At 31.6% G+C, this 17,897-nt stretch overlaps 1 protein-coding gene across 2 annotated transcripts in view; it reads left to right on the top strand.

Annotated features, from left to right (window-relative positions):
• The window catches only part of LOC143234520 (serine/threonine-protein kinase OSR1-like), a 55,140-nt gene extending 37,461 nt beyond the window's left edge, over positions 1–17,679 (top strand). For both annotated transcript variants that reach the window (XM_076471930.1, XM_076471931.1), the window contains exons 9-18: positions 1,649–1,782; positions 3,453–3,501; positions 3,901–3,966; positions 7,867–7,980; positions 8,416–8,796; positions 10,011–10,057; positions 13,081–13,133; positions 14,319–14,387; positions 15,350–15,411; positions 17,322–17,679. In XM_076471930.1, the coding sequence (XP_076328045.1) occupies positions 1,649–1,782; positions 3,453–3,501; positions 3,901–3,966; positions 7,867–7,980; positions 8,416–8,796; positions 10,011–10,057; positions 13,081–13,133; positions 14,319–14,387; positions 15,350–15,411; positions 17,322–17,399 (1,053 nt within the window). In that variant the 3' untranslated portion in view covers positions 17,400–17,679. The remainder of the gene's footprint in view (positions 1–1,648; positions 1,783–3,452; positions 3,502–3,900; positions 3,967–7,866; positions 7,981–8,415; positions 8,797–10,010; positions 10,058–13,080; positions 13,134–14,318; positions 14,388–15,349; positions 15,412–17,321) is intronic.
• Positions 17,680–17,897: the final 218 nt, after the last annotated feature.

Raw genomic sequence — 17,897 nt, 5'->3', positions numbered from 1 at the left:
AGGAAATATGGTATTTTCCTTGGTTCAAAAATCTCAAGTTTCCTTTATGTAATCCCTACAACCTCCTAATTACATTTCAAACGTTTTTTTTCAGTGAAACTTCTTATTTTGTTATTTCCTCTACCTTAATTCAGTACAGGAATGGTCAATTTGACCAACCTTGTTATCACCAAAAAAAATGTTACTTTTTCTAGAATGACTTCTGATTGTAACATGAAACTATGTACGTTTATCCTAAGTAACTTTAAGGTCATAACAGTATACATCTATTTCTAATTAATCTTTATTGTTTTATTGCCATTTGAACCATGTCTAACTTCTGTTTGCAACATTATTAGTTGTAAATTACTTGCATCTGCTTTTCACCTTGCGCTGTTGAACAACATTGCTCGCATGCTGCTTGTGTGCCCCCCCATGTGAAATATTTTTATGATATTATAATTAATTATTTTACCTAATCTAATCTTAACCAACCCAAAAACATCCCTATTTTTACACCTTAGTTATATTTATAATAATAAATAAATAATAAACATGAAAAACAAGAAATAAAATACTTAATATTCTTTTTACTTGCATGTGATGAAAGTTAACCCTAATTTTTTATACTAATCATAGGAATGTACTAAATACGTTTTAATTAATTAAATAATGCACCAAAGAACGTACAATAATAATGTAAAATGTATACCATTTTTCTGGCTTTCTAACTACGTGGCAAGAGCTGTTGCAAATTCATCCAAGCTAGTTGTTCAATTTGGCCCTGCATGGCCAGTTGGTTAGGGCATTTGACTCACAATCTGAATGTTGTGGGTTTGAATCACCGTCACACCAAACATATATGTCCTTTTGACCATGGGAGGTTGTATCATGACAGTCAATCCCACTATTCATTGGTAAAAGTATAACCCAAGAGTTGGTGGTGGGTGGTGATGACTAGCTGCCTCCCCTCTAGTCTTACATTACTAAATTCGGAACACCTAGTGAAGATAGCCTCATGTTGCTTTGCACAAAATTCAAAACAAGCAGTTTATCATTGGAATTTGCTTGTTCTCTCAGTGAAATTGACTATTATCTATTCAAAACACAGTGTTATGCAATACGTCATTTGACTTATGAAAACCTTGATTTTCTGTTGGTTATGTAATGTATTATTAAATATAAGAGAACACTGTGAACAATTCCTGAAAGAGAATGAGTCTGATTTTCTGTTGATAGCTCTGTAACTAAACAGAATTGAAGGCTATAAAAAATTATGACATGTCTGAACAATAGCAATTCTATAGTGAGTAATTTACGTTTAATTTCTTACTCTTTCAAGGAGTGGTGGAAAAAATAGAGAAGACAAGATATGTAGAGAAAATGTGTTCCACCAGGAGAAATTCAAAATTTTGTATTATATTCGTTGTGGAATTAGAAAACTTGTATATTACTAAAACATGGATTATTAGCTAAGACTATTTGGTATAATGTAAATAGTAGTTTAATAAAATGATAGTAACTAAGTGGCTTGGTTTTATTTCTCTACCACATAGCTGTATGGAAGACACTTGGTTTATTATTTCTTACAACAATTGTGTGCAAGACACATTGCTAATTTTTTGCCCTACACTTGTACGCTGTCTTCATGTTCACGGGTACTTTGCAGGTGCTTATGCTTACACTTCAGAATGATCCTCCAACAATTGATTCCGGTACCGAGGAGAAAGATCAGTATAAAAATTATGGAAAGTCCATCAGGAAAATGATTGCAGATTGTCTCCAGAAAGATCCAGCCAAACGGTGAGGACTAAAACAACAATACAGTTTGGGAGGGTGGTGGTCTGTACTGGAAGTTTTTATACAATAATTATTTTTATGTATCTTAACTGTTAAGAGTATGTGATGTTCATACTAGAGGTGTTAAGATGTGTATCGTGTGGTAATCGAACTTTGATAATGAAAACACCAAAACAATAGCAACAAACATTTCTGTAATTGGTTGTCTCAGAATTTTTAAAATCCATATTTGTATGTTTTGTCTTCAAAGTTTTGCAATAGATGTTGTTGTTGTGGTGTTTTGGATTAGTATAAAGCAAGAATGTTCATCTCAGCAATGACAGTTTAATGGAAAATAGCAAAGATAGGTTAATTTAAGAACTAATTTAAATTATACTGCAGAATTATTTAGGAATGAAAAAAGGTATAATTCTTCACAGCACAGTACTTATTCTTTTAGTGGTAGTCATCCCGACTCGCAATCTGAGGGTCATTAGTTCAAATCCCTGCCACACCAAACATGCTCAACCTTTTAACTGTATGAGCATCATAATGTAATGGTCAGTACCGTTATTCATTGTTAAAAGAATAGCCAAAGAATTGGCTGTGGGTGATGATGACTAGTTGCCTTCCCTCTTGTAAGCTTACACTGCTAAATTAGGGACAGCCAGCACAGACAGCTCATATAGCTTTGTGCATAATTCAACAAACAATTTTTTTAGTAGTCAGGTAGACCACTGTTTAGGCTTGAGTTTAAGTTAAGAGTAGAATTGTAGGAATAGAAGAGAGTTTTAATTCACATGAGAAGTGTAAAGGTTTGAGAGAGAGATAAATATGCTTCAAATTTTGTGAGAAGTAACACTTTGAGTGGTTGCTCAGTTCATTTGTGGAACATCCATCAATTTGAGTTTATGCAAATTGATTATCTGTGAAAATCAAATCAATCCTAGAATATTTAATACTTTCTAACTAATTTGACAAGTCATCTGTTTTTCTTAACTTCAATGAAAGGTAATGTCTCTATTTTGTGTTCGAAGAGTGAGTTTTTTATTTTCCTCACACTATTTAAAATCATGATAAACTTTCTTACATCATGGAGATAATTCCAAATTAAAAGAAATAATAAATATCATTGAAGTATCTTTTCCATGATGCTTGTATCTAAGTAATATAGTCAAAATCAGAATGATTTTGCAAGGGTGTTAAAAACTTGCATAACTAAGGATGGTACAAGTTAGAAGAGTTGAAGTTGGCATAACTATACCTGACAGTTGATGAGTTTCACTTTTATAAGAAAAGTGACATTATTGAATGGAAAGTAGGGTAAACTGCCAAGTGAGCAAAACAAGTGAATAGAAAAATTGAAAATAATAAAATTAACTTTCAGTGAAAAACCAAAACAAAATTGTCTACACGTATGTAAACTTGAACCTCAAATCTCCAATTGAGAATTTTCCTAGTAGGTAGAGAACTGATACAACATTTCATTAGTGTTAAAATTAAAAACAAAAGCAGATGTTGAATTTGGCATATAAAGATATTAAATCTGATGCTGAGGAACGTGGCTTTTATTTTTAATATATTTGTTATATAAAATAAAACTTAAGAATTTAATGTTATCTTTGTTATTTCTGGTTTAGTTGGTTATATAAGCATTAAAATTATTATGGTCTAATTACAAACGTCTGTTTTAGGCCTACTGCTACAGAGCTCTTGAAGCATCCATTCTTCAAAAAATCCAAGGTAAGATTTTCCATGTAAAACTACAGCATGTTAATAGTACATTTATGTTACTCTAACCCTGTTCAGAATGATATCCATGTATCATGTAACTTGGAGTTATATTCTGAAATATAATTGATCTATTTTATCAATTGATCAGTTTTATCTGAAATAATTTGAGATTTTTTTTACTGAAACATATTTCAATCAAATTTTTTAAAATAAAAACTTTAATTTTTAAAACTTTCATTGTAGAAAATTCTGGTTCCACTGTGTGTATTTAATGGCCTCATTGTTTGTACTTCTATACTTGGCATTATATTCATTTGTTGTGACATTACAAAAATTACATAAAGTAGTTCTTCCAATCGAGCTACAAAATCTCACCAGTTTTTATCTTTTTTTTTTTTCCACTGTTAGGATAAGAAGTATCTGGTACAAACGTTAGTATCTTGTGGACCATCTTTGGAGACGAGAGCACAAAAGGTAGGGTCTTACTTGTTTGGTTTTGGTTTTGTTTAGAATAGCAAATCTTGGATTAATTGACATCTAAAGTACTATGTTTTTGGTAAGTGTTCCAGACAGTTCTTTGATAGCTGATAGCTATTTATTGAGACAAAGTGACCAGAATTTGTTGGTTTTCTAAGAATGATGACCATGGTTTCTGTGTGTCTTGGAAATCCTAAGAAACCTTAGAAGTTTATAATCCAAATTCTATATCTGGAAAGTTAAAGAATTTTAAAGTCCAAATTTAAGACTTTGAAAGTCATGAAATTTTAAAAATCCAACTTCCAGCCATGGGAAACCATGGAATTTTAAAATCCAAAATCCATTCCTGGGAATTCTTGGATCTTCTAGAAACTCCACAAGGGATTTTGCTGTTTTTTTCTTAGAATGATATAATGTATTTAATATGTCGTGATGTATTGTTTATTAAATTTATTATAAAGGACTGACCTTATGTGAAGAACATTTTTTGTTTATAATTTAGATTTGAGTTTTGGATAAAGACACGTCTAATAATTGTTATCGTGTGAATGCTTTTATTAAGCTGATGAAACATAATTACACGTAATGTATTTGTGTTTAAATGTTGTATTAGGCCTGTTATATTGTAACACAGTTCTTTATCTCTAGTCCTATGGGAATTTTGAAGAAATGACTTATAAGAGTTTATAACAATGATAATATTCCAACCATGCTATGTTAGATACGTCTGTCGCCAGTGGCGTGTTTTACCCAATTCAGAACTTGCTAGGGTGTCTGGGACATAACATATAAGTATATATGACAGCAAAGTGTGTGTGAACAGTTTATTTCATGCAAGTATAAAGCAATTTTGTTTTTATTTGGGCTTTCCATTAGTGAAATAAACTAAAACTAAAAGAGAAAAAACAAGTTTGGAAATTTGGAGTATTTTTATATATATATATATATATATATGTGTGTGTGTTACATATATATAACATATATATATATTAGTTACTGTAACATGTGCGCTGACTAGAACCATTAGATGTGACACTAACCGTTATCTGTGCTATGGTCTTTTAAGACAATAATTTATATCCTACAAATAAATGTTACAATGATGACACTGCTCCACTAATTTAGTCACAGTAGAGTATGAAATTTAAAATAAAATCCACAGATATAAAAATTAATTTAAAGTTAAAGATAATAACATAGCTATTGTTACTTATCACAAAATAATACTTTGTTAGTTATATCTTCTCATAACTTTAATGTTGTACTGTCCATTATTCTTCTAACTAGACATTAGTTATGACAAGTCGATGACAGACCTGAGCTGTATGTATTGAAACAATAAACTGAATACACTTTGTTCCTGAGGTTTGAAACAAACTCATTAATTTATCATATGTGAAGAAACACACTCAACCTCTGTTTTCTTACTATTTACCCTGTAGGATGATGTATATAACTCACTTAGAAATATTGAAAATGTTAAAATGATCAGTAAATGTTGTATGCAGGATAGAATATGTTTGTCCTTAAGTGGTCTTCCCCCTCTCCCAACTTCTTGTTTGTCCCAGTGATGGTATTACTTTCATACAGTGACTGTTTTGTAAAATATGAAAGACTACAATATTGATAATAGAAGAGTTTTATATCCACTGATCGGATGTATATAATCATTTGTAAGTTTTGTTTTCAGTTTACATGTTAAATGTTTGAAATACCTTGTATTACAAATTTAATGCTGTAACAAGTTCAGCCTTGACTTTTCACTACAACATTCTGTATGTCACTACTTGCTTTGTTTGTAATGATGCTTACATGTCACACGTTTTGAATTAATATATCTGACCATACATGACTTTCCAATTTTTCGTTGGTTAAATAAAATGCTTACATTTTATTGTAATTAAGCTGTTTTGTTTTATTATGCCACATAATAGTTGAATAAATATATTGTTATCATTTGTTGAAGAATTTGAGTAAGTTATCCTTCCTGGTGCAAATCCAGAATTTAAAATTTTCTCTAAAACACAAAATAATCTCACATATGATTCACTAATTTGTGCTGCATATGACCTTACACTTTTATTTCAAAACATGTTTATCTGAGTACCAGAAATACGAACCGTTTATGGAAATGGTAGTTGGCCTCATAAAGAAATTGAGTTGTCTCATTAGCCATAATAACTTGTAATGTTTGATGTCTTCCAACTAGCCATCCACTCAGTGAGAAGGTTTTCATATGAACTTGTCATTAGTTTGTGTATTTAGGACAACTAATCTTGAACTGTTGGTTATTACTTTGTATGGAAACAAATTTCTGCCATGGACGTTCTGTAACACAGAATGTATTTAATTTATTTTGTAGAATTTGAAGGATATCTAAGTACATTATTGAGATGTGCTTCATATTTGTATATACTTAGAAATGGTACAGCACAAATACAATATATATCTATCAATGGTAAACCTTCTGAATACTTCTTCCAGTGTCTCTGCTTATTCCCATGTCATACTTAAGTGTTAGTCTTACTTTATGATTGTACAGACATTAGCCTTGCTGTTTACTTTGGCTTTTATATAGCTTTTTCCAAAGTTTCATGTACACTTAGTTTCTTAAAAAAGATTACACCACAGTCAGTTTGTTACAAAGGTCACATCATAGTTAGTTTGTTACAAAGGACATGGGTTGACTTTACAGTATAGCTCTAGATTTTGGAGTTTTTGTGCTGAGTTGATTCAACTGGGATAGTATCACAATATTATCACCACTCTAAGCTATGGATGTGTTGCAGTCATTTCTTTAATTCAATGGTAGGGTGCTGGTGACTTCAGTGGTTGAAAGTTAGGTACACTGGCAGGTAACCTTAACAACTTTATCACAGACATAAAAATTACAACACACTTAACCAGAGGATATAGTGTCTGTTTGCCTTTTGTTCTTGATACATTAATTTGTTTAACCTTTAAAAATTATAACAACTGCTCTTTGTTAAATTTTAAGGAAGCAGTCTCTTTGCTGATCTGTTACTAGTGGTTTTAGTAAAAAAATATTTTTGAAAATATAACTACTACAGCATACTGTATTGAGCACAATAGAAATAAATATGAACATACAATATTACATTTACTGTGTATTTCAAAATAAAGCCAGTTTTCTTTGACTCTGACAACATTGAAAACAAAACATTTTTGGATCTCTTCTCACTTCATATTGTTTTTACCACTTTACACTTTGTTGTACAACCGTGGTAAGGCTGTTTTATGTCTTAATCACTTTGGGTTTTTAATTACTTTTGAATTTGTTTACACTTACAAATACTTGTGGACATTTGAGTTTTATTATTTAAGCATTTGTATTCAGTATATTTTACTGTTGTTATTACCTAGTATAAGAAATTTTGTACTGTCTTAGAAACGAAACAAATTAGCATTTTGTCCTGGAAATTAAGAGGTAAAAAAAAACTGATTTTTAAATGTTTGTGTCTTTTACAGATATTCTTCTTGAAGTTTTATATTTATTCAACTGTTTGATAAGTCACTGATGGAATGTTTTTTTGTTTTTTAAATTTGGAAAACATGAAATATTAAAGCTAATGTTGTTGTTCAAAAACTTTATTTCATTTGAATGTCCTAAACTTGTTATATACAATAGGCCTAAACTTGTTACATACAATAGGCCTAAACTTGTTACATACAATAGGCCTAAACTTGTTACATACAATAGGCCTAAACTTGTTACATACAATAGGCCTAAAGTTGTTACATACAATATGCCTAAACTTGTTACATACAATAGGCCTAAACTTGTTACATACAATAGGCCTAAACTTGTTACATACAATAGGTATGTATTTACTTTTAATACACTGCCATATTCATTTCAATTTGAATCTGTTGTAGCTTAAAGACAATAAGAAACGAGGTGCTAGTGGTCGGCTTCATCGAACTGAAACTGGAGATTGGGTGTGGTCTTCTGGTGAAGACAGTTATGATGAAGATTCTGCCAGTGTCAAGGTTTGCCTGAATTTAGGAACCTTAAAATTTAGCTGATAGTGACTTTATTTAGGATTTGTAAAGTTTACTAAGTAGATGAGTAGTAATAATGATCTGTTCTCAGGTTTAGTCCAGTAGAAACTCTTGTTAAAGAGATTTTATCTCCAGACGTAGTCCATCAGTGATTCGTCTTACAAATTCATGTTGTCTGAAGGTTTAGTCCATAAGTGATTTATGTTACAAGTTAATGTGGTCTTAAGGTTTAATCCATCAATGATTTGTGCTATAAATTCATAGTCTTCAGGCTCAGTCCATCAGAGATTAAAGTTTCATACTGGGGTTATAACTATGTTTTTGTCTTCCAGAGCTTCATAATGTAGATTTGTATAAGTGTTTCATATACTAACATAATATTCCATTAAATGAAGTACTCTTATCTTTATATTTAACTTTCAGTCTGAAGAACAGGTCAACCAACAGGATACATTGGTTAACCAGCCTCAAGACATTCATGCCCCCAGTTCTCATGAACAACCACTTGATTCGTCCCAATCACAAATCCAGCAGCCAGTTTTACCTGTACAACAGCAGGTGAACTTGCCACAAGCTCAGAATGGAGCAGTTTCTTTAGAAAAGATTCCTCAGTCAATGACATCTTCAAAACCTGAATTTATCCAAGGTTTCCCATCTTATCATCAAAGCCAGCCAGTGGCTCAACAAACAGCCAGGCTTCCATCACAGGAGCAGGAAATCCAACTAGCCACTAACCAGACCTGTGTAGTCTCCACAGTACAAAACCACTCTGAAGGATTGACTACTACCGGCCTAGCCCCCCAGGTGAGCTATTTTGTTTTTTTATTATAATATGCAGTGTTATAGGTGTTGCTTGGCATCACTGGAAACATAAGGAATGTGTTTGTTTTAGCACACAATAAATAAAACTATAATCTGTGAACCATGTCAGTCCCAGTAAGACAGCAGCTTTTTCTTTAATGAAAATTAGGAGTTGTATCCCATTGAATAGTTGAGTGTTTGCATTAGTGGTGTATTCAGTTTATGTGACGTGTTAAACTATCATACATCAAATGTGGTAACTGAGTTTTAGAAAAAGAGAACTGAACTTCTATTCAGATATAATTTTCTGTCTACTATGTTATGCAATAATAAAAATTACACTGCACAACAAAGTTTTTGCTTCTTGAACACTGTTGGCTGTTCCTTATAGAACTTTGGATGTTGATCACAAAAATCACATCCAAATTTGGTCATCATGTACCATTTCATCAAAATCTTCAGTTTCACCAGGACATTGCCACAATGGAAAAACAATATCAGGGCAACTGGAATCCGTCAATCCTTGCTGACTACTGTTGGACACTGCAACGTGTGATGCACTGGACATTGAATACAAATGAAAATCAGGAGCAAAACACTTTTAATTATGTTGAACAATAGCGTATTAGAAACATAAACGCAATTAAATACATTATTACTGGTAAACAGTTAACTGTCTATTTCTCAGAGTTCCTACGTGATGAAGCAAAACCAAAACTACATTTGTGCATACCCACCAGGTACCTGTCACAATCAGCAAAAACTTTTCAAAAAAATTGTTGTGCAGTGTTGTTTGATGTTTGTGTACGAAGGTTAGGGGTATTAAATGTTTCTGTAAAACTTCACGTGTCTTTAGAAAGTATATAAAACTGTTGACATAAATCTTGTAGATGTGTCCTGGAGTTACGTAATGTTGAGGGCATAAGGAGAATAATAATAATAAATGTGCATATTTTATGCATAACAAGTACATTGTGTAAACAGAAAAGACAACAATAGTTTTGTTCCTTATCAATACGTATCTGTTGTATTCTTTCTTTAATTGTGAAACACCTTTCTCTAGCATTATATAATGTAATGCAAGGCTAAGTTTTTACTACATGTTGTTTTTGGTAAATTACATGTATTTAACATTTGTTTGCATCCACGAACTTTGGATCGTTTGAAGTGTGAATATGTTTGGTCTCGTCTTAATTTTGGAATATCTGTACTTACAGCAAGCATCAGAAGATGTTTCTACTATTAACCTTGTCCTCAGGATAAGGTAAGTCATTTTAAAGATAAATTTTTGTTACATATTATCTCTTTTGGCTTTCCCAAGTCATGTAATGAATCTGTACAGATGAACCTACTATAAGAACAAAGCTGGTTAAGTAGTCTGATGTTGGAGTAGACAGGTGACTGATAGAGATGAAGTAATTTAAGGTTCAGTAGTGGATGATGTGTCACAGCTTTCTAAAACAATCAGATTTTTAGGTATTTCTGTTGAAGCTAATTTGAATGTGATTTTGTGGAAGACTTTGTATTATGGAAAGTAAAATCGTTGTTCATTCATTTAGGTTTTCATAACAAGTGTGGCATTGTTTGTTCATACCAGGTGTGTGTAAATGTTCTACAAGACTTGTGTCAGAACCCACAAAATACTCACCAAGGCATGGAGAAAGAGGTTGTGATATAAATTACATTATACAAGACTGATAGGTAAACATTGGTCATGATATCTTTCCTAGAACGTCTTAATTATATAGACAAAACAACTCGCATCAAACAGAGGAACAAAATAGCTAACCATATCTTGACACACTCATCAGGAGAAAAGAGAGGAAAGCCACCACAACTGTTTACAGAAACTCACACAAACAATCAGATACTTACACTTCCTGTCATCCAAACTTGATAAAACGTGATACAACTGAATGCCTAAACAAGCGAGCAGAGAACATTTGTGATAAGACATCCATTGAAACAGGATGACAAAAGATGTTAGTGTGTTTAAACAAGATTGTTGTACATCCTCAAACATCAAGAATTCCCCGAAAACAACCAGAACAGAAAGAAAACATAATGAAAACACTGCTACTATTTACCTCCCTACCTACAAACTGAAACACATATCCAAGACATTCAACATAGATGCCTCATGGAAATCTTATGTTGAGATCCATTCTGGTGAAAAACAAATAGAAACCTACTAATAAGAAACACAAAAACATCACTTATGAAATTCCTTCTTCTTTCAACAAATCATATATTGGAGAAATGGGTACAAGACATGTGACAATAACATAAAGACAACACAAGACTTGTGAAAATACAAAATTCAGCTATTGCAGAACACACCATGTCAACTGGACACAAAGGAAACAGGGGAAAAAACTAGAATAATCAACACAGACAAATGTTGGAAGACAAGAGACATTAAAGAATCATTTTATATTAACACTGTTAAACCCTCACTCAACAGAGATTCTGAATTGGAGCTGAGTAACCTGTGGTTATCATTGGTTAAATCTACAGGAACTCTTTCCACCAATCACAAACACGGATAAACCAACCAGTCATAAAACACCAGGCAGTTGCTGTCCATTCATAAATGGGAGTAAATAAGTAAATCCTTTAATTGGCTTTACAAGATAAAAGCATGAACATAAACTTGTACTAGAATAAATATCTCATGAATTTTATTTTTTACATAATTGTACAAACTATTAAAATATTAACACAACTTTCTGTCAATGGGTTCAAGGTAAACATAATAAATCGTGGTACAAGCAGCAAGGTGTATCAATACATTAAGTAAAAGACAAAGAACTGAAACCATTGAAAGTTTTCTTAAACTCCTGAAGAGACATAGGCTTGTATCCAGGTAACAAATAGATCGTTAATACATTAAAGCCTGAATAAATGTTTTTAATTTACAAGTCCAGCAGAACATTTGTCAGCTACAAACAGAAGTTTCATAACTGGGAATTTTTTGGTTTAATTTACTATTGACAGAAACTGTTTTTATGTCATTATACAAACCACATCACAGCAACTGCACAAAGTTTTCAAATAAAGAAATACAAACAAGTTTTTATGATGAGTGTGGTAACAGAACTTGGAAATCTCTACACAGATGTGCCCAATAAAAACCTTAAACATGCTAATTTCAGAGATGATCACTCGTTACAAAACTTATTTTCAAATTACCTATTTATTAACTCTTGTGCTTAAGTAGGTGTATCCTCCTAGTAGGGCAAAACTGTATCACTAAATCAACAAATTATAGGAAACAAGCATGTATTCATTCTTCTATATACTTTAATCTTGAAATATTTTTTCAGTTTTTCAGCAAATAAAAAAAATAAATATTTAGTTTCAACATGAAAATGAAAAATATTTGTAGTATTTTTTGTGCTCAAGTATATTACGCTTTGTTTCGCAGACAATACTGCTGTTTTAGGCCTTGTTTATATTGGACTTCATCAGCCTGAGTAACTGCTTCAATGGGCACAGAAAAGCCCTGAAATATAAAAACTGTGTATATAAACGAATACTAACACGTTTAAAAAGTATTCTGATTAACTTTTTTGTTTTCAAAGCATGGATTGTTTATTATTTTGATATAGTAAACAAAATTCAATTATGTGACTGATTGTAAACCCAGAGAACTTGCGTTCAGCATTTTTCAAATCAAAACAGGTAAAAATTTTACCCAATAGGTTTGTTTTTTTAATGCAGTAACACAAATAATAAAACGTGGTGATTCTTTCTATTGAGATCTCATAAAAGTGGTCATTCCATGAAGTAGATTACCAATTACTTACAAACACTCCTACTAGCTTACAGACAGCCACTTATTCCTGCTGGCTTTTTATAGATTACCAATTACTTACAAACACTCCTACTAGCTTACAGACATCCACTTATTCCTGCTGGCTTTTTATAGATTACCAATTACTTACAAACACTCCTACTAGCTTACAGACATCCACTTATTCCTGCTGGCTTTTTATAGATTACCAATTACTTACAAACACTCCTACTAGCTTACAGACAGCCACTTATTCCTGCTGGCTTTTTATAGATTACCAATTACTTACAAACACTCCTACTAGCTTACAGACAGCCACTTATTCCTGCTGGCTTTTTAGAGTATTTTGTAATACTATAATTAATTGAATAAATTATAGTTTTTGAAAATAATAAATTGATGAATGGACTTGTCAAAAAGTCCGTAGGTGAATTGTCATGGACTGTTTATGTTCTGTGTATTGTTTATGACAGTATGTTTTGTTTTTATAGGAATTACCGTGGAGAGTTGAATGACATTAGGTTTGATTTTACTCCTAATACCGGTAAGTGATTAGAAGAAACACTTACTGTAAATGAAATTGTATTCAACTTTATAAAGCTTTATGTCTTTATGAAAGATAATTATTGTTTAGTGTATTATTGTGTTTTCTTATTAATTTACTGTTCAACTTTAACATGAGTGATATTGATCAGAACAAGCCCAGAAAGGTATTTTATATCACAGGTACAGATGAGAAATGGCTGTTTAAAATTAATAAGTCATGTGTATAGGATACTTGACTCAGTGTTTGGGCACTCACTTACTCTCAACCATGGCAGGATGGGAGTTTTATAACAGTAATGAGTTAAGAATAAATGACAATTGAGTGTTCTCGACTAGCTTCCTTTCCTCTAGTCTTATTAGAATTAGGAATGACTAACACAGATGCCCCTTCAGTAGATTTGTGTAAAATTCAACAAACAAACACTTCTGTGTAGAATGGATGCAAGTCTTCAGTATTAACATTGAATACTTAAAATCAAGCTCAGATACCAAGAAGAACATCTTTTCTTCATGTAATGAACATAAACTACATTTAAAATTAAAATGCATGTTTAAGAGCACACATTACAGTATTCTTGGGTTGTGGTTCCTGTGTATAAACAGTCTATGAAAGCTGTTAAAGCAAGATGGTTCGAACTGTGCTTTTGTCATTCTCAGTTTTGTGTCACTGCATTTATTAACAAAAAATTGAGATCTGCTGTACGTGTCGTTCACAATGTAACTTGATGTTTAGGAATAATAATATCTTGTTTAAAAATCAAGACAGTGTGAGTAAATCAGTTTTTGTTTTATTTACAGACTTTTAATTGTATTTTAATTAGTGGTTTATTAAACACTGAGTTAGATTACCTACCTTATAATGAATGAAGCGATGTTCTGTCTTGTTACTGAATTATGTTGTGTAACATATGGGTTTAGGAAGCAAAGTCATTGGAGGAATTTACACAGCAATGAGAAATCTGTTAATAGAATAATAAAATTGGATGTGATATATTTAACTATCAGGAATAAAATTATATAGGTTATGTGTGTACCTTTATTTCATTTACTGTTTAATTTCTTATATTGGTGAGCATGTCATTTGGTTTCTACAATAGCTTGATGCTAAAGTGGGCCTAAACTGAAATGTTTCTTGTATAGATAAGTTAAAGTACATACTTGTAACCTTACAACTAAATTCTAGATACAGCTGACGGGATAGCTGAAGAGCTTGTGGGTGCTGGTCTAGTTGATAGGAAAGATGTTGTTGTTGGTAGGTCACTTTTTTTACCTCATGAATGGCACATTGTACAAAACTAAGTTCAGAAATAACTGAATATCTTTATATATTCATTGTCAAGATTATTAAAAAAGTAGATCATGAATTTGTGGTGTTATAAGGTGTAGATCATGAATTTGTGGTGTTATAAGGTGTAGATCATGAATTTGTGGTGTTATAAGGTGTAGATCATGAATTTGTGGTGTTATAAGGTGTGGACCATGAATTTGTGGTGTTATAAGGTGTAGATCATGAATTTGTGGTGTTATAAGGTGTAGATCATGAATTTGTGGTGTTATAAGGTGTAGATCATGAATTTGTGGTGTTATAAGGTGTAGATCATGAATTTGTGGTGTTATAAGGTGTAGATCATGAATTTGTGGTGTTATAAGGTGTTAAATATTTGATTGTATCATGAATTTGTGGTGTTATAAGGTGTTAAATATTTGATTGTATCATGAATTTGTGGTGTTATAAGGTGTTAAATATTTGATTGTAATTTTACCTGTCATTATCTGTGAACATTATTTTAACACTTTTAGTATAAATTTTACCAAAGAAAGAAAAACAAAAATACTACAGATATTGTCAGAAAAAGTTTAAATTATTGTCAAAAATCAATCACTTTGGTGAATTGATTAATATTGTGAAACAATGTAACCACGTACTCTAAAGAATGTAACCATGTAACCACGTGCTCTAAAGAATGTAACCATGTAACACATACTCTAAACAATTTAACCATCTAACATGTACTCTAAATAATGTAACCATGCACTCTTGGCTGCTTCCAAGTAATTCTTAATTCGTATGTTTTAAGTATGAGATTCTTTAACAGTGCAAACATTTTTTCATCAGAGATGCACTGAGAGTGCCACAGGGTTTGATTTTTTTTAATGTACATGTTTTCTTAACACCATGAATGTCTTAAATGTGTTCTTATTTAATTTTTTTAGTTGCAGCCAATATACAAAAACTTATCGATCAGCCTGGACTGAAATCAGCAACCTTTGCATTAGTAAGTAAATTGGCTTTGTGACTGGTTATATAAGGTTCTTATATAAACACCTGATGTCTTTTTTTTTTTTCATGGTAGATATGTTAAATTGGACTTTCAAAGAAGTCTTGCTTTATCACGCTGTTTGGCAACACGTACCAGTTCGTCTCTGGAACATGACTGCTGGATTAGGCTTTCATTCGTTTCATAAATAAATAGTAACTTTGAGTTTTTTTAAGTTTAATTCCATTTATATATTATATTTAGTTACTATTTATATATAATTAGCAACTTCAATTATTTTATTTTATTACTACTTGTATACATAATTAAAATATATGTATACAAGACACAAGTAGTGCAGTGAGGTATGTTTTATTTTATTACTACATATCTACATAATTAAAATATATGTATACAAGACACAAGTAGTGCAGTGAGGTATGTTTTATTTTATTACTACTTGTATATGACTACAAACTTTAGTTTTTGTTTTAGTTACTTTGCAAAACAATTTGTTTGTCCGTAATTGGAAGTGTAAGTTCTCTTAACTTTGAGGCCTATATAGTCATGACTTTCACTGCAAGTATGATAAACAAATAGAACAATTTATTTACTTTATTTATTAACATGTAAATACAGTTAATTCAGTAAGTTTAATGATAAAAGTTGAGCTATAAGCCCTGTTACTGTAGACACAACAAAATACATTTCTATAAACAATTATTGTTTTTATCAGTGACTTAATCAAATAAGAATACAGTGTACAGAACACTGGTAGTTTTGTAATTTTATTTTGTTTGATTAGTTATCTTATTGGAAGTTTTATTAAATGATTGTCAGTATGACACAGCTGGTATCTGTTTAGTAATGACTCTTCAACATTTTATTTTTTTAAAGTTTAATGGATAATTACCGTATATATTTCGGTGTATAAGATGCACCCCTATTTTCTTGGCCCTGTATGGTCAGGTGGTTAAGGTACTCAACTGGTAGTCTAAGGGTCTAGGGTTCAAATCCCCATCACACTAAACATGCTCACCCTTTCAGCCTTGAGGGCATTATAATGTGACGGTCAATCCCATTATTCGTTTGTAAAAGAGTAGCCCAAGAGTTGGCAGTGGGCGGTAATGACTAGCTGCCTTCCCTCTAGTCTTGCACTACTAAATTAGGGACAGCTAGTGCAGATAGCCCTCGTAGCTTTGCTCAAAAATTCAAACCAAATGTAATTCTTTCATTCTCGTCAAAGATTTAAATATATATTGACATTAATTATTTTATGTCTCTGTCATTAGGTCTATCAACAAGTGCTTTTAATTAGCCTTTTCACTATGTTGAACAGTATAAATGTATTTTAATTACATTATTAATAACTTGTTTACTGTCTTGAAACATTGCCCTAATCTTCTGCACAAAAACCAATAACATCATTGTTGGTGAACAAAACATTTTTAATAGTGACTACTTGTGTAAATCTCTTCCAATTTCACCAAACCACCCCTATTTTCACGTCTATCTTCATGGAAAAAAATAGTTTTCACGGTTATCGTTTATTTACTTGTTCAATATCACCATAATCTGTTGTTATTCTTCAGAATACTTCAAAAGTAGTACAGATATAAAGTTTTTGACCTTCGGTGTATAGGATGCAGTGAGGGTTGAGACCACTTTGGGGGGGAGTGTGCCTCATGCACCAAAAAATCGATATTCGTTAAACAGATAATTTGTCATAACTCTTCTGCCCACAAGCTTAAAATTGAAGTTAATACACAAAATTTACAATTTTAGGACTATAAAGGTACATTAACTCAGGAGGTTATTGAAACTGTCTCACCAGAATAACTGTATTTTCAAACGTTACATGGACACAAAAATGTATAAATTTGAATGTAGTTAAATATCTTTTTATTTTTGTACTCTTTCTCTTGCAGAATGTTAGTAACAACCAATCAGAAGCACCCGATGACAAAGCGTTGGTTGGATTCGCACAACTAACTATTACCGACTAAACTTATTTTCGTTTTAAATATAATTCAACCATTTTGATGTAGTTCTAGCAAATACAGTGAGGAACAAGAATAACTGATAGGGAAGTTTGTTTGTTAATGGCAGTCTGGAATCTTTTTAAATTGTCTTTGTACAAAGAAAGAAAAAAACGTATACAAAAGGAACAGTGTAACATAATTTGTTATTATAAAAATTATGGATTTCCAAGGTGATTTAATGTATAATTCTGGAAATAAAGGTTGGCTGAAAAAATAAACTTCCACAAAGTGCCAGTTCCACAAAGTACTGAGTTCTATTACTAATACCACATCAAACACAACTTGAAATACCTTCACAGGAGTGTCAAGTCAGATTAAACACTTATTTCACCTTAAAGTATTAATTATATCATGTATTTTAATTTAAGCAAAAATATTAGTGATTTGTTACACCCAGCAACCTTTTACTTTGAAGATAAATGTCTCGAGGAGTGAAAACACGAGTTAAAGCAGTGAGGTGTG

This window comes from Tachypleus tridentatus, chromosome 12 (genome assembly GCF_004210375.1).
Source record: "Tachypleus tridentatus isolate NWPU-2018 chromosome 12, ASM421037v1, whole genome shotgun sequence".
NCBI lineage: Eukaryota > Metazoa > Arthropoda > Merostomata > Xiphosura > Limulidae > Tachypleus > Tachypleus tridentatus.
The sequence above is the reverse complement of the archived record's forward strand: the minus strand, read 5'-3'. Positions and strand labels throughout refer to the sequence as shown.